A 23,344-nucleotide genomic window follows, 5' to 3' on the forward strand; every position below is an offset into this window, starting at 1 on the left:
AACTTTTAAAAAGAAATTTCTGTGATGGTGATGGAAATGTTCTGTATCTGCAGGCTCAAACAGCCACCGGTCACGTGGGACAACTGAGCATCTGAAAGTGGCCAGTTTGAGAAACTAACTTCCTACGTTTTTTGAGAGACAAAGAGTGTGGGGGGGGGGGGGGGGCGGATCCCAAGCAGGCTCCACACTGTCAGTGCAGAGCTCGATGCCGGGCTCGAACCCACCAACCAGGAGACCATGACCTGAGCCAAAACCGGAGAGTCAGATGCTTAACCTACGGAGCCACTCAGGCACCCCGGAGAAACTAAGTTTTAAGGCACTGAATTTTAAAGGTAGATTTCAATTGCCAAATATGGCTACTGGCTACCGTATCAGCACACCCTGGACCCCCATCACCTAGACGCTGTTCTAACAGAGCTCAGGCTTCCAATTGATCCCTCCTTCTCCAGCCTCACCCCCTCGGACTTGAACCCTACTCAGCCAGAATTTTCAGCCTCCACGCCCTTTCACGTGCTGTTTACAATGCGTGGGACACCTCCCCCCACCCCACCGCACCTCTGTCTCATTGCTGCTCCACTTCTAGGTCTCTGTTCAGGAGAGAACAGAGACCCGTTCAGATGTCTCCTCCTCCAGGAAGCCCTCCCTGCCCCTCAGGCTGATGAGGCATCTTTGGGGGCTCTCCCAGCCCCCTGGGCTCCTCCGTCCCCTAGCTGATCACTCTGGATCATCATTGCCTGTGGACGGTCACAGAACGGTGAAGGCAAACGTGGTCTCAGTCATCACTGCGTCCTCAGCACCACCAGCACGGGGCTGGGCATGAGGACTGTGTGTTGGAATGAATGAATGAATGCATGCATGCATGCATGATGCTTTTGAAAAACTAAGCTAAAAGCTTTATTTAGAGTAAGCCAGCCATAGGTCAAGTCCCATCTCCACCTACTGGTTGACTTGCCTCCTTCCTTGAGCCTCGGTTTCCTCATCTGTGAAATGGGCACAGTCATGCATGGGGGATGTGGGATGAAGTGGTTACGTCGGGGATCCATGCAGGGACCTGAAGGGGCACCTGGGTGGCTCAGTCGGTTGGGCGCCCGGCTTCAGCTCAGGTCATGATCTCACAGTTCGTGGGTTCGAGCTCCGTGTCGGGCTCTGTGCTGACAGCTAGCTCGGAGCCTGGAGCCTGCTTCCGATTCTGTGTCTCCCTCTCTCTCTGACCCTCCCCTGCTCACGCTCTGTCTCTCTGTCTCTCAAAAATAAATTAAAAACATTATAAAAAAATTTTAACATGCAGGGACCTGCCTGGCCCCAGGGAGACGGCTCAATCAGAGACTGTCGTGATTCCTGTCACGATTACCGCTGTTGCTCCTGACACTGGGTTGGGAGAAGAGGGAGGTTGAAGTCGGGATTCAGGGAGGGGTTCTGGGAAACCCCAGGAAGCGCCCCAGTCACCCTGGAAAACTGGTTCAACCAGTGTCGGCACCCATCCCAGAGAGCACAGGTGAAGCCTCTGGGGCCTGTGGAAAGGGGGTGCTGGGGCTCGGCCAGCCTCGGCCAGTCTGGGAGGCACCCCCAGGACCCCCACTGAGTCAGCCCACTTCAGCCAGCCCACCCAGCGCCCGCAGGGGCCCCCTGGCATCTCACAGGACACCAAGGTGGTGAGTCCCGAGGGAGCCCAGCCCCACTTCTCAAAGGGCCTGCTGCTCTCAGGTAAGGAGGAAACACCGCCCAGGGCTGAAGGGGGACAGCAGGACAGCAAGGTCCCTTTTAGATGGAGGGACGGGCGCCTGGGGGGCTCAGTCGCTTAAGCCTCCGACTTCGGCTCAGGTCATGATCTCACGGTTGGTGGGTTTGAGTCCCGTGTAGGCTCTGTGCTGACCGCTAGCTCAGAGCCTGGAGCCTGCTTCCGGTTCTGTGTCTCCCTCTCTCTCTGCCCCTCCTTGCTCATGCTCTGTCTCTCTCTGTCTCAAAAATAAATAAAATATTAAAAAAAAATTTTTTTTTTAAAGTTGGGAAAGATTGATGGTCAGGGAAGGCAAAATTATTAAGAATAAGATGGGGAGAGGGCAGGGAGGATGGTGAGCTGTAGAATCACACTCAATTCCTAATTGTATCTGTGGAATTTTCTAGAATGTCAGGACCGTGAGGACAGGAATTTGGGGTTTTGGAGAGGCGACTGTGTGTGTGTTTTTGTCCTATTTGCAGTATCACAGGTGATGGTTAAACTGCGGCTAAAATGTTCACACCTGTGATTGCAAACTCAAACCCCAGGAGAAAATGTACTTAGGTCAGGGTTGGGCTGCCTGGTCCAAGGCTGCACCCACAACCCGCAGGTTCAGGAGCATAGGATCCTTTCCCTGGACCATCATGGGGGCAGGAATTTATTTGTATTTGTTTCCCCGCTGTATCCCCAGTGCCTAGAAATCTAGACAATTTTAGACATATCCTATCATTTGTTCTGTGACATAAATAATATGTTGTCTGTAAGTATTGGTGAATGAATGAATGAATCAATCAATCAATCAATTGAGAGAGCCCATGAGTTGAGAAGCAGACCACACAGCATCTCAGGGCAGAAAAATATGCTGGACCAATGGGATGAGAAATCTATCTGGATTCCCTGACTCCTGACCCCAGGGCAGACATCACCAATCAATCCCAGCCCTGTTTCCACTGACCAGCAGAGTCCTTGTCCCCAGATGAGGACACACAGGGAGAAAATGCTATGGTCCCTGCCCAACACCTCTGATGTCAGGCCACCCCTGTAACTCCCCACAGCCTCGATCCTGGCCCTCTGGGTCCCCCAAGGCTCCTGGGCCGCCCTCTGCATCCAGAAGATTCCAGAGCATCCTCAAAAGAACCAGGACCTTCTCCTGTCTGTCCAGGGCATCCCGGACACCTTTCAGGACCTCAACTGGTACCTAGGGGAGGAGGCCTATGGTGGCACCATGTTATTCACCTACATCCTGGACCTTCAGCGTCCCCAGAGGGACGGCAGTGCCATGGGGCAGCGCGACATCGTCGGCTTCCCCAGCGGCTCCATGCTGCTGCATCGCGTCCAGCCCACCGACAGCGGCACCTACCAGGTGGCTGTCACCATCAATCCTGCCTGGACCATGAGGGCCAAGACCAAGGTCCAGGTGGACGGTGAGTGTTGCCCCGCCGAGGGAGGAAGTGGGCAGGCTAATGCGCCCTGACAGCTATGGCGGCCAGGATCTGTGTGCAAACACCACCTCCTTCATCCATTCAACACGCACCCATTGAGCACCTACGTGTGCCAGGCTCTGAAGCAATCACTTAACCCTCACTGACAAAATATCTATTGGATGCCTACCTTGTGCCAGATCCTGGGGAATGCACCGTCTCATTGACTGCTCCCACACATTCATTAATGGGATATTTATTGAGCTCCTACGGTGTACATGGTCCTAAAGGTTACACTACACTTCTCCGTCTTTGTGGTTGTAAGTCAAGCATTTATCGAGGAATCCACTTGGGGCAAAGTGCTAGAGAGAGAGGGGGACAAGGGCAACAGCGAGCATGTGATGGGCACCTGTCACTCGGACACATTCTAGAGCATGGCCTCTCTGTCTGGGCACTGCTAACATTTTAGTCCAGCGAATTCATTGTAGGAGAGGGCTGCTCTGCACACTATAGGATATTCAGAGGCTTCCCTGGTCTCTACTCCCTAGATGTCAGGAGGGTTCCTCCAGTTGTGACAACCAGAGTTGTCTCCAGACATCGCCAATGTCACTCCCGGTTGAGAACCACTGCTCTATATTAACTCATTAGTATCTTTAAAAAAAAAAAAAAAGAAAAAAAAAAAAGGATGAGGGGGCCCCCTGGCGGGCTCAGTTGGAAGAGCATGTAACTCTTGGGTTGTGAGTTTGAGCTCCACGTTGGGTGTAGAGATTACTTAAATATAAATAAATAAGCTTTAAAATTTAATTTAATTTAAAATCCCTTTGAAATGTTCTATACTAATTTTATCTCAATAGAGCGGGGGCGGGAGAATAACATCTCAACGATCTGTGTCCCCAGAGGCTCTGATCACGCCATTACTTCCCTGATTTTCATAACGCCCCCTGATTTATCCCAATCCAAACGTGTCTCACGAGGATAGTTATTCTTCAAAGTGAGAGAGCGAGAAAGTACTGGTCCTTTTATGGTCCAACATCTACCACAGTGGGGTGGGGGGGGACACAATGGTTCCCAGTTAGTGTTTGTTGAATGAGTAAATGAATGAAAACTGTCAAAACCAAAAACTCCATGAGGCAGACACCATTACTATCTCCACTTTACAGATGGAGAAACTGAGGCACACAGCATGGTAGAGCTGGGACTTGATCCCTTGATGCCAGGGCCTGGGAGCTTGCCCACTTCCTCTCAGAGAAAAGAAAGAGAAATAAAACCTCCTTATCTTCATTCATATGTGGGATGCTGATCATGAGCCTGGAAATAATTAAGATCGTATTTCAGAGATGTTAACAATAATAGAGCTAACATTAGCTGGTGCTTATTCCATGCTTGCTTTATGTATAGCTCACTTAATCCTCACTGCAGGCCTGTGAGTGGGAAATACCATCAGACTCATTTTAAGATGAGTAAACTGAGGCATAGAGAGGTTATGATTTGCCCAGTAAAAAAAAAAAAAAAAAGATTAAACAGGATGATGTGATGTGAGATAGGAGGTCATCAAGTAGGCTTGCTGGAGATGTGACATTTGAGCAGAAGGAAGGAAAGGAGCCCTGCAGATTTCTGAGGGACAGAAGAGGGAGCAGCAAGTGCAAAGGCCCTGAGGCATATATGTGCTCAAAGCATATAGACAGAAGGGTGCCGTGGTCATACGGCAGTGAGCAAGCTGGGTGTTTGGAGTCGAGGCCCGAGAGGACCCCGGGGCCAGGCTTGTTGGCCATGGGGAGAACGAAACAAGCCACTAGAGGATATTAAACAGAAGAGGGATCTGCTACACGTTAACCCACCCATGGTTAACCTCCGTTTTATTCAGAAGGAAGCTGAAACTCGGTGGTTTAAGGCATGTCCCATATCAGCCTCAGGGCTGGGATGCGAACGCAGGGCCGCCTGAGTCAGACACAGAGCTGCCTCTGCAGATGCTGAACGGCTCCGTCAGCAAAACTTCCCCAAGAGCCTCTTCCCCAAGCCCACCTCGGCGTCTGGACTGCCCTGCTCAGTGCTGGGACACAGTGGAGACTGAGGCAGCCCTGGCCCTGCCCTCCCGGGGCTCACAGCCCAGCGGGAGAGACAGATATTAACAACTACACACACATGCACAAAATAGATCATTAGGAACCACAGAGGGACCACAGAGGAAAGGCACAGACAGGGATGATGAAATTGTAAGCAGCGGTGGCAGGGAGGTTGCCCTGGAGAGGGGGTCCTTCAACAGCCCTTGAATCATGACTGGCAATTCTAAGTAGAAAGAAAAGGAGCTTTGGGAGGTTTTCAGGCAGAGGGTTTGGTCTGTGCAAAGGGCCTGTGGCAAGAAGCTGTGGGGCTCCTGAACTGAGCTGTCAGGAGACCAGCATGACAGAGGTGGGAGAGCAGGAGGGGCATTCTAGGTCAGCGTTGGGGGTGTTTTCAAGCCAAGGATTGGGTGTTAAGGGCAGAAGCTCTCTGCAAATGACTCACAGTGTCGAGGGCCTTGTAGAAGCCCGGAGGAAGCCCCTGGAAGGTCAGCTCCGGGAGGCCTGGGTTCACAGCTGTCTCCTCAGAGCCTAGAACAGGGCCAGACACACTGTTGAACAAATGAATGGGTGGGGAGCCCCCTCGCAGAGCTGATGGGAAATAGAAGTTGTCAGGAAGGTAAGTACTGCCTTCTCCTCCCGGGGCGCCACCTCTGGCCCCGGCTGGGCTCATGGGCTCCATTCTCCACTTCATGGCTGGGGATTCCTGCCCCCCCTCACACCGGGTGTCAGCCCCGGCTTCGTGGCATATTCTGAATCTCTTCCAAAATGTAGAGATAGAAAGAAAGAGAGCCGGGGGCACCAGGGGGGTTCAGTTGAGTAAGTGCCCGACGTCAGCTCAGGTCATGATCTCACGGTTCGTGAGTTCGAGCCCCGTGTCAGGCTCTGTGCTGACAGCTCAGAGCCTGGAGCCTGCTTCAGATTCTGCCTTCATCTCTCTCTCCCCTCCTCCTGCCCACACTCTGCCTCTCTCTCTCTCTCTCGCTCTCTCTCTCAAAAATAAACATTTTGAAAAAGAGAGAGAGCGAGAGAGACGGAGAGACTGAGACAGAATCTGGCTGACCCCAGCATGGCCTGTGGTCCCCCCGCCCTGAGGAAAGGGTCTACCGCTGCCCAAGGGGCTGGGAGAGGCCCCGGGAATCCGCACCGGACAGATGCGCGGGGCCTCAGCGCCCGCTCTGCTCATGACGCTCACAGTATGTGTCTCTTGTTCTGCTCACCATTAATCCCCTGGGGCAGAGCAGTGCTTAGCACACAGTAGGCATCTCGTGAATGTCTGTAGCTCCACCTCCCATCCATGAGCACGTGCTGGATGCCGGGCACCTCTAAGCCAAGCGCTTTGCTGACCTCCCTTCATTCCATGCCCACAAGATCTGGGATGACCCTCATTTTACAGAGAGGCGACTGGGAAGGGCAGGAAACCGAGGCCCCAACTGAGTCCATGTCCCTGGCCGTCTGCTACCTGGTTCTTTCTCAGGCCCGGAAGAATCCACTCCCTCCTGGGAAATGACTTGTGGGCAATGCCAGAGGGCTGAGCACCGGGAACAGGAAGTAGAGCGGTTTGGAGAAAGGGAAAGCAAAGACAAGACGGAGGTAATGAGGCAGGGGTTGGGCGTGTCTTCATTCAGGATGGGTATGGTCTGTGCAAAGGGCCTGTGGCAAGGAGCAGCCAGGGCATTTACACTAGAGCTGCTGGGGGTGGGGCGGACATGGCAGCGAGCTCTTCCTGGGTCCCGGGTCATTCCCACGCTCTCTCTCTCTTAATCATGAAGGAATTTGGTGTATTGTTAGTGGCTGAAGAGAAACCAGCCCCAGTGGGCATGTACAGAAAGGGGCTTACTAAAGGCTTGCAGAACCCCCAGGAGGCCGAGAATGGAAACCAGGAGTAAAGTACTGGCAGAACTCTCCGGCCAGAGCCGGTATGGCCCCACAGTGTCAGCCCTGGGCCCAGGGGGGCACTGAGAAGCTGCATCCTTTCATTCATGCATGCATTCATTCATGCGTTCAACAAACATCTACTGGGCACCTCCTGTGCGCCAGGCACCGCGTTTACAAAAGGAACAGACGGTGTTTGTGGCACTTATATGTTGGTGGGCACGTCCCTGAGCTGGGAGCCTGGGTCACGTGACGGTGCCCAAGAGAAAGAGAAGCTGAAAAAGGGAGTCCCTCGCAGAACTCTGGAGGTGGAGAATTCGCAGCTCGGGACAGCCTGAAAACACAGGAAAGGCCCAGGACACTGAGGTCCTATAGCCGCCCCCAGGGCACAGACGAGGGAACAGAGGCGCAGAGGGATGAAGTCAGTTGTTCGAGGTCCCACAGCTGGGAAGCTGTCCAAACCAGGCTCAAAAGCCAGAGGGGAGATGTCCGCCGTTTACAGCCAGTGTCCGTTCTCCCGTAAACCTAGTCGTGGGGGCTTGGGCCCTTCAGGTGACCCCGCACGGGTTCCTCAAGGCCTTCGGGGCCCTCTGACACCCAACGCAGTTCACTGCAGAGCCCAGCTCCCCTTTACTGAGGACGTGCAGGGTGTTTCACGCACATTTATCCTCCGCGTCCTCCCTGCCACGGCACGATGATCCCCGTGACACAGATGGAGAAACTGAGGCACAGAGCGTTTAAGTAACTTCTCCCAGGTCACCCAGCTAAGGAGCCCATGCTCTTATGACTCGATTCCGCCTTCATCATGAACCACCACCATCGAGGGCTAACTGGACGGTGTCATGGGTTTAAGACTTACCAGCAGGATTTACCTTTAGTCAAATGCATCCTTTAGTTGCATTTGGCCAGCGACGCCAAGACAGGCAGGCGGGGTGGGCACGCTTCCTAGTGGAAACAGGACAAGGCTTCAGCCGGGCCCTGATTGGAGCCTGTTGCCTGGGGACCTAGAAGGTGATTGGTTGGGCTGCCTGTTTGGCTTTTTCTGATTGGCCCGAAGTTAGAAGCCAGGAAGCTGTTGGTTGGTAATCAAGTCCTGGCCAGTTAAGGCCAATTCTTACAGAAGTGACTGTTTGTGGTCCTGGATTGGAGACAGGAGCCCGGTTTCCTGCAAGTCTGACCCAAAGCAGCCTGGCCTCCTGGGCTGTGGATCACAGGTCGGTGCTCTAGGCAGCTCACTGCAGGCTGTGGGTCAAAATTCTATTTTTATTTACGGTCTGGCTGTTGTCCACTTTTCTAGTGGGCTCTCAAAGCACTTTTTTCAGATGTGTTTGTGTCTAATCAGGGATACATAGGGAGGGGCGCCCGGGTGGCTCGGTTGGTAGGTGGAGCGTCTGACTCTTGATTTCAGCTCACGTTAGGATCCCAGAGTCATGGATTCGAGCCTGGCCTCAGGCCCTGCGCTGGGCAAGGAGCCTGCTGGCTCAATCCATAGAGCATGAGACTCCTGATGTCACAGTTGCGAGGTCAAGCTTTATGTTGGGTGCAAGGCTACTTGGAAAAAAAAAAAGATTAAAAAAAAAAGGTAGAGGGTGCAAAAGTCGCTAACACAGCATCTGGAAGACGGACTGTCTTCTCTCCTCTGCCCAAATGCAATCCCTCTGGGCCTTGGTGTGTCCATCTGCAAAATGGGCTTGACTCAGCCACCTCCCTGGGCTGTGGGGGCATCAACCACATAAGCCCAGACAGGAGCTATTTTTCTTTCTCCTGTTGAGAACATTAAATTTGAAAATGGGTTTTGGACACTTCAAACAGATTAACTTTCAGGGAAATGGATGAAAATCAGCAAGGATTGAGGGATTTAGTCACGCAAACGTATACAACGACACCCTAGTCTGTTTGAAAGTAAGTCTTCACTCCACTCACGCAGAGTCTGAAACAGTTAATCCCCTCCCTTCAAGGCTCCTGGTACATAGATGCCTTTTTGGAAGCCACACGGAGTGGTCATCAGGAGCTCAGGTGGCCCAGGTGTGACCCCAGCACTGCACCTACTGTAGGCCATCGGGCAGGTTAGTTCACCTCTCTGTGCCTCAGTTTCCTCATCTTTAAAATGGCACAGAACCTACTTTGTTGGATAATTGAAAGAGCTGTGCATGCGTGTGTGTGTGTGTGTGTGTGTGTGTGTAAACTCATTCAATCTTCACAACAACCCTACAAGGTACATATTGTTCTTATCCCCATTTCACAGATTGGGAGAGGCACTAAAGGTTGAGTATCCACCCAGAGATTTGACCCCCAGCATTCTGACCTCAGAGTCTATGAGCTTAGAGGCCAAGAGGGGCTGGGACATAGCAGGTGCTCAGCCTGGTATTAAATAAAGCCTGGCGGTCCTCATGTTGGGGGTCAGAAGTCAGGGAGGCTTCGTCGCAAACCTAGCAGGTAGTATTCGAGAACTCTGTGAGTCGAGACCCGATGTCCCCCACAAAACAGCCCAGAACCTCATCCTTTCACTAGAAGGATGGAGGGATCACCCGCGGAGCCAGGAGAAAGCAGGTCGGGGGGGTGTAAGTTGGTGGGGGGGCGTGTGTCAGGAGGTGGGTTCCTAATGTGCCGAGGACAGTCGGAAATCTCAGGGAAGCAGAGATCTCGAGGAGGGGGGAGCCGAGAGGCTCCATCTGGCGAGGCTCCGTTTTACGTGCAGCAGAATCAACCAGAAACTTGGACGCTTAACACTGAAAAGCGGGAGAGAGCTCTGGGCTGGGAAAAGGAAATTGCACATCAGTGCTCCCAGGGGTGAGGGGAGGGAGACCCCCAGGACCTCTCACAGGCCCTTGCTGTCTCGCATGCCCCTCAGAGAAGCATGAGGAGCTGCCCGTTACATACCTGCCCATGAGCGCTGGCATCTTGGCTGCCGTCATTATTGGATCCCTTGCTGCCGGATCTCTCTTCGTCGGGAGCGTGGCCCACCTCCTGTTAACAAGAAGCTGGAGGGGCCAGAGCCACAGGTACAGGGACCCCAGGCCGCCCTCCTTCCCTCCATCTTCTTCCCCACCTCTCGGGTCCCACTGGCTAATTCTTCCGCGAGTCACGTCATCTGACTCACATCCACACTCATCAAATCTCAGACCTCCTGAGGTGAAGAGGCTCTTTCCATCCTGTACTAGAGAGATAGCTGCACCTCAAGGACAGAAACCCTGCCTTTGAATGGGCTTACGAAAAATTAGAAAGTTTGTTTTTCCTACATCAGCTTCAGGTATGGCTGGATCCAGGGACCCGGTGTCGTCAAGAGACTCCTCTTACCCTCTCAGCTTCATTCCCAGGCAGGTGCTCCCCTTGGGTGGTGTGACAAGGGAGCTCCCAGCGGCTCCGGGCTTACATCCCAAAAGCTAGGGGCCAGGGGAGAGGAACACCGCAGAGAGAAGACCACACCTTGTTCCTGGCACTTCCAACAAAAGCCTCAGGGCTGCTTCTCACTGGCTTAACTAAAATCACATGTCCTCACGCAGACCCACCACTGTGGCCAGGCGCTAAAATACCCTGTTTGGCCAAACTTGGGCTATTTGTCCAGCTCTGGAGCCAGAGAGAGACCCCAGGTCCACATGACCAGGTGTGTTCAGAGTGGGGAGGGGTTCCCCCCACCAAAAAAAAAAAAAAAAAACAGACTCTATTCCCAAAGAAACAGAGTACCTGGTGGGCAGACAAAGGCATCGATGGTGGCTCCCTCCCATTTTCCCAGGGAAAATTCATGACAAATTCCTTTCTCATGAAGTCAGCCTCTTGAGAACTCTGTGTCCTGACCTCGCTTGTAGACGTGACTTTTCTGCCCTCTCTAATCCCCAGAAAATGAAGGCAGCAACTTGATCTCCTCCCACTCTCCCTTCGGCACCGGTCTCTGGGTCTTCATCCTTCTTTCTCCCGACTCGCTCCAGTCTGAGGGTTGGCGAACCACTGTCACCTCCCCGCTCAGCTGTGCTCCGTGCATCAGTCAGCACACGCCTGCGGAGGGCCTGCTGTGTGCCCTGGAGAGCACGGTGGAAATGGAGCTGGAGGCCGTGTCTGCGTTCAGGGGGAAGGGATGCTGTGATCCATTAGTCATGTCTGCCATGGCTGTGGCCAGTAGGGAAGGTACCTAAGCCAGGCCTCCTTCGCCCACAGCCGGAGCTAAGAGAGGTGATGCGTGTCCCTGACGCTCCTGGGGGCTTCCCAGGCGTGAGCCCCTCCAGGTTGCTGGCAGCAGGTTCACAAAGCAACGGAAACTTGGATACAAGGCTTGTCTGGGGTGGCAGCTAACAAGGAGGCCTTAACTGGGCTCGGTCACGTCCACCGTGGTGTCCTTGCACCAAAGGCCATCTCAAGGCCATGTCCTTGGAGCAGCCTCTGGGAGCAGAAAAGGCAGGCAGAATCCACATTCCCAGGACAGGGCTGTGTGCCCGTGTCCAGCTCACAGATCAATCGGTGGTCCCGTCTCTTTTTTTTTATGTCTTTTACTTATTTTTGAGAGACAGAGAGAGACAGCATAAGCAGGGGAGGGTCAGAGAGAGAGGGAGATACAGAATCCGAAGCAGGCTCCAGGGTCCGAGCTAGCTGTCAGCACAGAGCCCAACACGGGGATCGAACCCACAAACCATGAGATCGTGACCTGAGTCAAAGCCGGACGCTTAACCGACTGAGCCCCCCAGGCGCCTTCCATCTCTTTTTAATAAAGTTATTTATTTATTTTGAGAGAGCAGACGTGCACGAGAGGAAGAGGGGCAGAGAGAGAGGGGACCCCAAGCAGGGTCCTTGCTGTCAGCACAGAGCCCGATGCGGGGCTCGAACTCATAAACCATGAGACCATGCCCTGAGCCGAGATCAAGAGCTTAGCCCACTGTGCCACCGAGGTGCCCCATTGAGCTGCAGATTTAAACTATTGTTCGGCTTTCATTTTCCTCACTTTCTACTGAAGTCGAGTTTCGTTAGAGCACGGTAGCTTCTGACTGTCTCATGCTTCCACTCCTGCACCACCCCCACCCCCGTCTGTTCCCCGCTCAGCATCCAGAACGATCCTGGGAAAATCAGTCAGTTTGGGTCCCTCAGAGTCAAGGCCAAAGTCCTCCCCGTGGACACAAGACCTAGCCTGACCCGCTGTCCCGCTCTGACCTCTCCCTCGTCCCTCCCCCTCATACTCTCTGCCAGCCATACTTGTGTCTCTGAGGGTCCTTTGCCATTCCTGCTCCTGCCTCAGGGCCTTTGCACAAGCTGTTAGAACTCTCTTCCCAGGATTCTGCATAGCTGATTCCCTTGTCTGCATCTGGCTTTGCTCAAATGTCACTTCCAGTGAGGATCCCCAGACCATCCTGCTTAAACTGCACACATACCCCTCTACCCTGAGCCCCTTTCCACCTTGCTTTTCCTTCATGGCACTTTTCACTCCCTGACATCCTGCCAGTCACTTATGTGACTTCTCTCTCTCTCTCTCCCTACTAGAATGCCTGCTCCAGGAGGCCAGGGCTCCTTGTCGGTCTTGTTCCCAGCTGTGTCCCCGGTGGCTTCAACGGCGCCCAACCCACGGTCTGTGTTCTGTAAATACCTGTTCCGTGAGTTGAGGAGTTGTCTGCAATGATGTCCAGTGTACTTTTTTATTTCTTAATTTTTTAAAGCTTACTTATTTATTTTGAGAGAGAAAGAGAAAAGGGGGGAGAGAGAGAATCCCAAGCAGGCTCTGTGCTGTCAGCACAGAGCCCGACGCGGGGCTCGATCCCATGACCTGTGAGATCATTACCTGAGCTGAAATCAAGAGTCGGACGCTTCACTGACAGAGCCGCCGGGGAACCATCAAGTGTGTCTTTGAAAGAAGGGTATCCAGGGGCGCCTGGATTTGGATGGTCTGTATCAATAGTGACACGGGCTGTTGGCACGCAGTAGTGGCTGGGAAACTGAGGAAGGGCGCTGTGGCTGGAGATTATGGGAGAAGGAGGGGGAGGGGCAGGTCTTATCTTGGCTCACTCTGAAGCAGGGACCCTCTCTCTCTCCCTCTCTCTCTCTCTCTCTCACGGGCTTCCTCTGAGCCTCCACCCACCTGAGCATCCTGCTGCCCTAATGTGGGCTCCCTCCTCATGCCCCCAGGATGACACCCCCAGAGAAGCCAGAGGTGCGCCCCGATCACGATGCCGGTAAGCCAGAGTCCTTCTCCCGGTCAGCCACACACCCCGCCCTCCCCCGCTGGGGGCCCCCCAGTCACCTGCCCACCCCGACCTCTCCAGGACTCTCCAGACTCAGCCCACAGACTCCGCGCAGTCGGCACTCACCCCAAGCCCGTTTTTCCTGTTCTCCTGTCCCCCTCACTCCACACTCCCCATCTCCCAGATCCCACCCCCAGCCCCTTGCTGGTCTCCGGGCCTCCAGGCTGGCCTCCCCCCATCCCTGGGTGCTTCTAACACGCTCACCCCGTCACTCCTCTCTGCTCAAAAGCCCTCTATGGCTCCCCAGTGTCCTCAGGACAAAGTCAGGCTCCTTATAACATGGCTCCCAAGGCCCCCATACGCTGTCCCCACCGTCTCTCTTGGCTTCGTCTCCCACTACGTATATATAATCCAGACAGAGCAAACACATCACAGCTCTTCAGACGCGGCAGGCTGTCTCCGCGGGGCCTCCGCACTCCTCACTCCTGCTCTTGGGTAGCTCTCTCTCCCCTTTTCAGTCTCAGGTGTCCCCTCCTCCAGGAAGCCCTCCTTGGCCCACCTCCAGGAGCCCTGGGCTCCCCTACTCAGCCCTACCCACTTTGGGGACAGACAGACATGTCTCCCCGACCAGACTGTGAGTCCCCGAGGGCAGGGCCAGCGCTGCCTCAGTCACCGCTGTGTCCCCAGCACAGGGTTGGGCAAGAAGAGGGCTCTGCACAAATGTTAGCTGAATAAAGGAACGCCCAAGGCCCACAGCAGCCAGCATGGCCCGTGACCACCTGTCAGCCAGTTCCTCCTTTGTCCTCTGCTTCAGGTGACGAAAACATCTACGAAGTGATCCTCCTGGTGTCCCCCCTCAGTGACACGGGGTCTAGGAACACCACCGTGGTGAGCCCCCACCCCATCCCCCCAAAGCCCACCTGGGGCCTCCCCTGGGATTTCGCCCTGAACTTGTCACCTTGTCCCACACTGTGGGAACGCGACTCTCTCTGGAAGGAGACCGGAAAAAGGATGCAACATAAGGAGCATTTATCTCTGCGGTGCGGAGGCTGGTGGGGGGCTCTGCTTTCTCTTCCACTTGGTGTAGTTTCTCCGCTGAGCAGATAGTCTCGTGACTGCCCGGTGGGAAGGGCTGATGGTAAGGGAAAGGTCGTTGAATGAGAGGAGAAATTTCAAAAGCTAAACCTAAGAGGCTCAGAAGGGCAGGCGAGGACGGGAGGCCGGGCGTTAAAGGGTCATGGTCAGAACACTGGGCGCTTCCCCGCCCCCCCCCATCCGGGGGGGACTTGGAAACCGGGTCTGTCCTCACATCGCAAAGGTTGGAAGGGCGGAAGGGCGGGGTGCGACGGGCCGGGTTCAGCCATGCTCTTCCCTCGCAGCCCCTGCCCCCGCCCCCCTTGGCCACTACCAGGTGAGGAGTGGGGGAAGCGGGAAGGGGAGGGGGCGTGACACGGCGGGTGGGAGGGGCCACCCTCACCGGCCGACCACCTGCTCTCAGGGTCCCTAGCTCCCTCCCCAGGAAGCACAGGACCCGGTGCAGCCTCACCCCTCCTGGGGAGGCACTTTCCTCCTTCTTAGAAGGCTTCCAAGGCTGTGAGTTCGCCCAGGAGGAAATGAAGCCCAGAGAGGGAAGGGCAGTGCCCAGGGTCACACAGCAGGTCAGGGCCCCACCGGACCCTGACTCTGACTCCCCGCACCCACAATCCCCTTTACTCCCTCCCCCACCAGGACCTGCTGAACCCCGACCCTGCTCCTTACTGCCAGCTCATGCCAAGGCCCTGAAGGGGCCCCAGAAAGGAAGGGCGAAAGCCTCAGCCCTCCCCTGGGGCCTGGCGCACGCAGAAAAGCCATACCGGAGACCCCGCAGGGGCCATGGGCCAACGAGGTGGACTCACACGAAGACTTGGGCACGTGTCCTGGGCCGGGTGCAAGAGATCATGACGGATCTTGGACCCTCTGAGTATACAAGCCACCCCTCAGTTCTGGTCCTTCCACGGCCTGGGCCACGTGCCCGCGAAAGGCAGGCTCTTTCTTTCTCCCAACACAAGGTCCCCTTCGCCGACCCCCTGCACCCCCCTGCCCCCCTGGTCCCCCCTTGCCACTGGATCCTTGGGGGTGGGGAGAGAGGTCTCGGCCTGCCTCTAGCCAGGCCTGTAGCCAGACCTCACAGGCGCCTACTTGGCCCGGCTTCTGTCAGCTCACACCGCCCCACCCCTGCTCCCTCGTTGTCCTTGGAGCCCCTTCCCTACCACACAGGCCCGAAGGATAAGGCACATGGCAGGGAGGGCTGGCCTCACAGGCTATGGCCCCGACGGCAGGCCTGGTCAGTTACCGGGGAGACCCCTTTCCTGCTCAGTCAGCAGGGGACCCAGCCCCTCTCAGCACTCAGTCTTTCAGAACCTGTGGCCATTTTCTGCCCATTGCCCATCCCCCTGCTCCCAGCCTGACTCTCACCAAGGCCTCCTCTACCCGCACCCGACCCGGCTCCCAGATGTGGGCCCAGTCTGTAGCCCCTTAATTTATTCATCGGTTCAGCAATAAACAAGCCACCTGTTATGCACATTTCTGGATCTTTCGGCTTTGGGAGGGACCAAAACAGACCATCACTTCTGTCCTCTGAGAGGGGCGCTGTGGCAGTGGAGAGAGTCCACGGTCCAAGTGACTAACACACGTGCTATGCTGATGGTGATAAGTGCACTGGGGACATAAAGAGAGAAGGAGGGCTGGGAGTATTGAGGGTTTGGGAGTTTACTTTTTTTGGAGAGAGAGAGCATGTGTGCATGCGTGTGCAAGTGAGGGAGGGGCGGAGGGCGAGGGAGGGACAGACTCCCAAGCAGGCTCCACGCTCAGGCTCCTACTCAGGGTTCTATCCCATAACGTGAGATCATGACCTGAGCCGAGATCAGGGATTGGATGCTCAACTGAACCACCCAGTAGCCCCAAGGCATCGTGGTTTGAAATTGGAAGGGCAGAGAGGGCATCACTGAGAAGGTGACAATGAGCAAAGACCTAAAGGAGGAGAGAGAGGAAGCCATATGGGGATCTGAAGGGAGAGCATTCCAGGCAGCAGAAACAGCAAGTGCAAAGGCCCTGAGGTAGGACAGTGCCTGGGGAGTTCAAGGAGCAACAAAGAGGCCCAGGTGATGGGAGCAGAGGAAGGAAGGGGGAAAGGGTGGGAGGTGGGGTCAGGGAGATGGGGACACCAGGTGGTACAGGGCATGTAAAGCCCAACAGACTGGAGGCTTTGCTATAGGAGCTGGAAAAAAAGACTGGTGGGCTTAAAATGGCCCCTCAAAGTTGTCTATGTCCTAATGCCCTGTGGATGTTACCTTACATGGCAAAAGGGACTTTACAGGTGTGATTAAATTAAGGATCCTGAGGGACACCCCCTGGGCGGCTCAGTCAGTTCAGCATCTGACTTCGGCTCATGATCTGGCAGTTGGTGAGTTCGAGCCCTGCATCGGGCTCTGTGCTGACAGCCCAGAGTCTGGAGCCTGCTGTGGATTCTGTGTCTCCTTCTCTCTCTGCCCCTCCCCTGCTCATGCTCTGTCTCTCTCCCAAAAATAAACAAACATTTTTTAAAAAGTTAAAGATCCTGTATAGGGAGATTATCCTGGACGACCCTAGGGGACCCTAAATATAATCACATGAAAGGATGCAGGTCTGATTCGGGTTTCCCCTCTGACCTTGAAGGCCAGCTAACACCATTAACATTTCTGGGGGCGGGCCTAAAGATGGAGGTTAAGACTAGTCACATGCTACCTGAGGGTCCTAGTCACGCCCTCTGTGAGGCTTCTGGGTCCACTCTGTAATTGGTTAGAGTTACTGTCAATGATGTGATGCTATATTGATTGGACCCCTGTACATGTGTCACAATTTCCTGTAACTCCCCCTTCCCAAACTCATAAAAGGCCCTGCCCCGCCATGTTCGGGGCTCGCTCCCCGTGGATCCACTGTGTTGTTGAAGTCTGTGAGCCCGGGTTTAGGCTGGCTGGGCCTAAATTCGTAAGAAAGCCCTTTGCTTTTCCATGCGTGATTCAGTCTCTCAGGTAATCTCTGATTTTTTGGGGCGATATTAAAATCTGGGTACAACACACAAGGGTCTTTATGAAAGAGACTCAGGAGGAGAGAGAGCAGAGGAGGAGCCATAAGAAAAGAGGCAGAGGTTGGAGTGATACTGTGCTTTTGAGGACAGAGGAAGGGCCCCAAAGCCAAGGCCACGCGGGGTCAGAGGGATGTGATGGGAGGGGCTCCAACAGGCCCTTGCTGGCTTTGAAGATCACAAGAGGCCAGGAGCAGAGCCCAGAAGGTGGAAAGGGCAAGAACAGATTCTTCCGCAGAACCTCCAGAAAGCAGCCCAGCCCCGCCGACACCTTGATTTTGGCCCAGGGAGACCCCCTTCAGACTTCTGAGTGCCAGAAGCCTAAGCCGACACCATCCTATGGTTTTAAGCCACTGTGCTCCCGGCTCAGCGGCCCCAGGAAATTAATACAGAAGATGAGGAAGACTTCGCAGGAAGGAAAGTGGCGGCTGACTCACTATGCAAATACTCCCTGCAAGGATTTCTCCATCCCCAGCCCCTGCTCTGCAGCTTCTGAGAAGGTCAACCAGGTCAAGGCTGGGCAGGGTCAGCCCCAGCCCTGGCTACTAGAGTGCAGAGTATGGGGGGACCCCGTGCCTATCTTCCTCTCCTCTCCTCCCTTCCAGAAACCCCTTATCGAATCCCAATATCCATTCTCTCCTTTTCCTCTGTAGTGGGGTTTTGAACCAAGGGGCTGCAGGCTGAGCATTTAAAAAAAAAAACTACATTTCCCATAGTGCTTTGCAGCTAGGTGAGGTCATGCGACTAATTCCAGGCCAATGAGATGCGAGCAGGAGGGAGCACTGCAGCTGTCCACAAGTCAAATCCTTAAAGGGAGAGCAGGCCCCCTTCTCTGCTCATCCTTCTGGGAGGTCTGGAGGAAGGATGTGGTGGGAGCCCTCTGGGGTCACATGGCCAAGGGCGGCCTAGAGCCAGGCCAGAGAGAGCGGGGCAGGGACAGCAGTTCGGACGGAGCCTCCACAGCAGGTTAGCTAAGTTACTGAGAGAGAAAGACTCCTGTCTGGTCGGAGCTACCGTTACTTTGGGATTCTTTGCACCTACCCCCTTCTAAATCTTAATTAATGCAACCTCCACCTTCAAGATGACAGTATCTTCAGGAACAAGTTCTCGGAGCCTGACTAAATGTGTTCTGGCTCCCCTAGAACCAACCCTGATGTGGACTGAATCACATCACCCAAAATGTGTATATGGAAACCCTAACGCTCCCTGTGACTGTATTTGGAGACAGGACCTTTCCAGAGATCGTTAGGGACACGCCGGGGTGGCTCAGCTGGTCGAGAATCCGACTCTTGATTTCAGGTCATGATCTCATGGTTCGTGGGATCGAGCCCTGTGTTGGGCTCTGCACTCACAACAGAGCCTGTTTGGGATTCTCTCTCTCTCTCTCTCTCTGCCCCTCCCCTGCTCACTCTCTCTCTCTCTCCAAAATAAATAAACATTTTTTAACATTTATTCATTTTCGAGAGACAGAGAGAACAGAGCATGAGACTGGGAGGGGCAGAGAGGGAGGGAGATAGAATCCAAAGCAGGCTCCAGGCCCTGATCTGTCAGCACAGAGCCTGACGTGGGGCTTGAACTCACTGATGGTGAGATTGTGACCTGAGCCGAAGTCGGACACTCAGCCGACTGAGTTAAATGAGCGCACAGGGGGCAATAGGACGGGTGTCCTTACGAGAGGGAGAGGTACCGAGGACACACACAGGCGTGGAGGAAACGTCACAACGAGGAGGCTGCCGTCTGCACGCCAAGGAGAGAGGCCTCAGGAGACACCACCCTGCTGACACCTTGATCTCAGACGTCCAGCCTCCAGAAATGCAAGAGAATAAATGTCTGTCACTGAAATCACCAGTCTGTGGTGTTTGTTACAGCAGCTCCTCGCTGACTGATACACGCTCCTCCTACTACAGCCTGGGTAATGGGATCCCAGTGAGGTCTTCCTCCTCCACTAGGAAGCCTAATGTAAACAAGACAATAGCAACAGCTTCGGTGCATAGAGCCGGGTCTTTGTGTCTTTACGTGACTGCTTGAATCCTCGAAATAGCCAGGCGAGGTTTGGACCGTGCTATTCCCATTTTTGCAGATGGAGAAATGGAGGCTCAGAGAAGTGAATGGACAGAGTCAGGAGAGCCCCGTTTCGCACCTCCTCATTCCAGAACCAGGCTGACAGAGTCCGTCACTGTACCGGGAAATGAGGGGGGGACACGGCAAAGCACGCAGGCTTCTAAAGACTTTCACTGGAAGTGACACCCCCGTTCACATCTCATTGGCCAAATAAAGGCACGTGATCCGATCTAATGTCAAGAGGGGAGGCAGGCAGGTGCAATGCTACCGGGTATTCAGAATAGGGAAAACCGATATGTATGAACAGCCCAATCGATACGCCACCAGGATTCACATGAGAGCCCACTCTCCCAGCCACTATGCTTTCCTGAGAGAACTTTCCGGAAAGACCTGCTCTCCTCCACCTCTTCATTCAATGACTCATTCATTCATTCAGCGGGTGCTGTACCAGGCTGGTGGGGACGGCTGGGGGAATAAATGCACACAGCCAAAAGATATTTAGAATGAAACATGGACAGAATTTGGTACTGGGTTAGACGTAAGGGATGAGGGAGAAGGATGTGTCAGTAACTTGTTTGTGTGGCGCCTGGGTGGCCCAGTAGGTTAAGTGTCTGACTCTTGATTTCAGCTCAGCTCATGATCTCACGGTTCGTGAGTTCGAGCCCACATTGAGCTCTGTGCTGATAGTGCAGAGCCTGCTTGGGATTCTCTCTCTTCCTCTGCCTCTCTCTCAAAATAAATAAATAAACTAAAAAAAAAAAGGAATTTCAGGGGCGCCTGGGTGGCTCAGTCCGTTGAACATCCAACTCTTGATTTGGCTCAGGTCATGATCTCATGGGTCATGGGTTCGAGCCCCCGTCAGGCTCTGTGCTGACAGCTAGCTCAGAGCCTGCAGCCTGCTTCGGATTCTGTGTCTCCCTCTCTCTCTGACCCTCCCCTGCTCATTCTGTCTCTCTGTCTCAAAAATAAATAAAACATTTTTAAAAATTAAAAAAAAAAGAATTTCAGGGGTGCCTGGGCAGCTCAGTCAGTTGAGCATCCAAGTCTTGATTTTGGCTCAGGTCATGATCTCATGGTCTGTGGGTTCGAGCCCCACATCAGGCTCCGTGCTGACAGTGCAGAGCCTGCTTCGATCCTCTCTCTCTGACCATCCTCTGCTCACACTCTCACTGTCTCAAAAATAAAATATATAAAATGTAAAAAGAAACTTTAAAAAAGAGTTTCACAAGAAACTTTGAAAAAAATAACTTGTTTGTCCATCAGTGCAACATTTATTGACCACCTGCTGTGTGCAGTGATTCTAGCCTCTGAGCAGACAGCCAAGAACAAAACAGAGGTCCCTGCCGTCAGAGACCTGACAACAAACGGCAGCAGACGTAATCTCCAGGGGAGTGACGTCGCGAAGGAGAACGGGCAGGTCCGAGAAAGCTGGGGGACTGGAGAGGGGCCCCCCGGGTATCTGGTTTGCAGACAGCAGGCAGGGACCGCGGCAGCATGCACAGTGCGGGGGGCGGGGTTTGCAAGGAGCAGATACCCGTCCCACAAACCCTTGCACACAAGTGTTCACAGCGCTCTCGGTCATGGCCAACGGTCCATCCGCAGATGAATGCAGCAACAGAACGTGGCGTCTCCAGACAACGGAATATTATTCAGCCATAAAAAAGGACTGAGGTGCCGATCCATGGCACAACACGGATGACGCTGGAGAACCGGATGCTGCGTGAAAGAAGCTGGAGGCAAAAAGTGACATATTGTATGATTTCATCCGCAGGAAGTGTCCAGAACAGGCAAATCTCCAGAAACGGAAAGCGGATGAGCGGCTGCCAGCTGCACGGATAGGGGGATGAGCAGTGACGGCTAACGCGGCAGGATTTCTTCAGGGGGGGATGGAAATGATCGAAAATTGATCGTGGGGATGGTGGCACAACCCTACGAACACACGAAAAACAGTGAACCGTGCGCTTTAAACGGGCGAATTGTCAGGTATGTGAAGTTCATCTCAATAAAAAGGGAAGGCAGGGAGGGCGAGGGGGAGGTAAGAAAGAGCGGGTTTGGGAGGCCAGTGTTGATTCCGTCTGGCGTGTCGGCAGAAGGCAGCTGGAGAGCCGGGTGGGGGTGTGTGGGGGTGGAGACAGCGAACGTGGGTGCTCCCTGCAGCAGGGACGCCCCAGAAATGTCGCCTTCTGTCACTGGTTGGGGTTTGAGTGGATTGGGTCCGGGGTTTTTTTTGCCGGGTTGCAGGTAGGACCCATGTCAATGCAGAACCAGCAGAGGGCAGCAGAGGACCACGCAGACCCACAGACCAACTCCCTGGCTGCTAGGCGCATGACACACCCACCTGCGTGCACCTGTCCCTAGCCTCTCCCCTTTGTTCACCCTTCTGGGTGCCCAGAGAATGTGCCCAATGCCCAGGCCGAAAACATAGGCACCTTCTTCCCTCAGGGAAGGGCAAGCCCAGAACCTACCACTAGGTCTTCTGGGATGGGTGTCTCTGCAGCCCCGCCCTGGGCCAGGACGCTTCTCCCTGTCACCTCCCCAGCCTCCTACCTGGTCTCCTGCCCCCTCCCATCCTCCCACTCCAAGACAGCCCAAGGGATCTTGCTACACCCCAAGCTCAGTCCTGCCTCTCCCTGCTCAGAACCATCCATGGCTCCCCAGTGCCCTTAAAGTCCGGGCTTCTCACCATAGCCTGCAAATCCCTGGAGGTCTGGCTCAGGGGGCCCCTCAGCCTCCCTTTCAGCACCCCTGGCCCTCACCCCCACCCTGCGGTCTGTGGTCTACCATCCACCAGACTGAACCACTTCTAGGCCTTTCCCATTTGGCTCCCTGTACTGAGAGCATGCCCACAGGCAGAGTGCTCCGTCCTGCCTGCCCCACCCCCATTCATTTTCCAGGTCTCAGCTCAGACACCTCTTCCTCCAGGAAGCCCTCCCTGACCCTCAGGCTGGGTCAGTTCCTTCTCCTGAGTTCACCCACTTCAGCCCTGCCCACTCTGGGTGGTCACGTCTAGGGACAGATGTGTCTCTCCACTGGACTGTAAGCCCCGAAGGGTAGGGCCAGGGCTGCCTGGGCCACGGATGGGCCCCAGCACCAGCCAGCAGCACAGGCACAGGGCAATGGCTCGAGGAACATACGTGAAACACAGGAATGTGTGCGGATTCTCATTATCTATATATCCTTCCCTTCCGGTACCTGTCAGCCTCCATTCATTCATCGACAGTCACCCTGCAACTATGGAACACCGAGCCCCGTTGAATGAACCCACCTGGGCTGCAGAGACAAGAAGAGAAACCAGACAAGCTCCTCCTCTCAGGAAGCCTGCAGGCCGGGGCGGGGGCGGGGAGGGGGGAGGCGGCAACGGAACATGCCATGCACTGTGCTAACCCCTTCGCGTTGATCAGCTTACTTTTATCCTCACAGGAGTTTAATCAGAGAAGTGCTATGACCCTTCCCATTTTACAGATGGGAACACTGAGGCTAAGAACATCCTGGTCACACAAGGGTGCAACCTGGATCAACCGGAGATAGAACCGAGGTCTCCCTAACATCCGGCTTTCTCTCCTCTGCTCATTCCAGTCAGTAAAGAAGAACCAAACGTAACCCATGCCGCCTCGCTCTGCATGTCCAGGCTGAGGGGTGAGGGGTCCGCCTTGCACAAGAGGGCACGCGTGGAGGCCAGCGCTCACCCCAAGAGAGGCACCGCTGATGGTGGGATTTCAGGCCCTGGGTTAAGTTTGGAAGAGCCAATGTCCTTGGCTGGGACTAGGGGCCCTGAGGTCCCACGCTCTCTCCACCCCACTCTGCCTGCCAGGGCTCGCTGGGGACCACCCCTCCCTTGCTCAGAGTCCAGGCATCACTGGATTCCCAGGGCTGTGGCTCCTCATATAACAATGAGGAAGTGGCCGCCGTCTGGGGAAGGAAACGGGCTGGCCCATGACCAAGACTGATTA

The 23,344-nt window shown here is 54.6% G+C and overlaps 2 protein-coding genes and 1 non-coding gene across 3 annotated transcripts in view; 2 read left to right on the plus strand and 1 right to left on the minus strand.

The window, feature by feature from the left end:
* NECTIN2 (nectin cell adhesion molecule 2) overlaps positions 1 to 23,344 on the plus strand; it is a 160,618-nt gene that overhangs the window by 16,177 nt on the left and 121,097 nt on the right. The gene's annotated exons all lie outside the window — the stretch shown is intronic.
* On the plus strand, positions 353 to 15,773 carry CEACAM19 (carcinoembryonic antigen related cell adhesion molecule 19). The gene is made up of 9 exons (XM_029926051.1): positions 353 to 368; positions 1,522 to 1,704; positions 2,773 to 3,141; positions 9,925 to 10,075; positions 12,537 to 12,620; positions 13,176 to 13,222; positions 14,046 to 14,145; positions 14,630 to 14,642; positions 14,960 to 15,773. Exons 1-9 carry the CDS (start codon positions 353 to 355, stop codon positions 15,011 to 15,013), a joined length of 1,017 nt encoding a protein of 338 aa, XP_029781911.1. The 3' UTR covers positions 15,014 to 15,773.
* Positions 2,188 to 2,360, minus strand: LOC115281325. The gene has a single exon (XR_003904238.1).

This window comes from Suricata suricatta, chromosome 16, assembly GCF_006229205.1.
Source record: "Suricata suricatta isolate VVHF042 chromosome 16, meerkat_22Aug2017_6uvM2_HiC, whole genome shotgun sequence".
In the NCBI taxonomy this organism is placed as follows: Eukaryota; Metazoa; Chordata; class Mammalia; order Carnivora; family Herpestidae; genus Suricata; species Suricata suricatta.

Coding starts and splice junctions, on each gene's coding strand:
- CEACAM19 (XM_029926051.1), top strand. Junction 3,142..9,924: donor GACCAAGGTCCAGGTGGACG/GTGAGTGTTGCC, acceptor CATGCCCCTCAG/AGAAGCATGAGGAGCTGCCC. Junction 12,621..13,175: donor TCAACGGCGCCCAACCCACG/GTCTGTGTTCTG, acceptor TCATGCCCCCAG/GATGACACCCCCAGAGAAGC.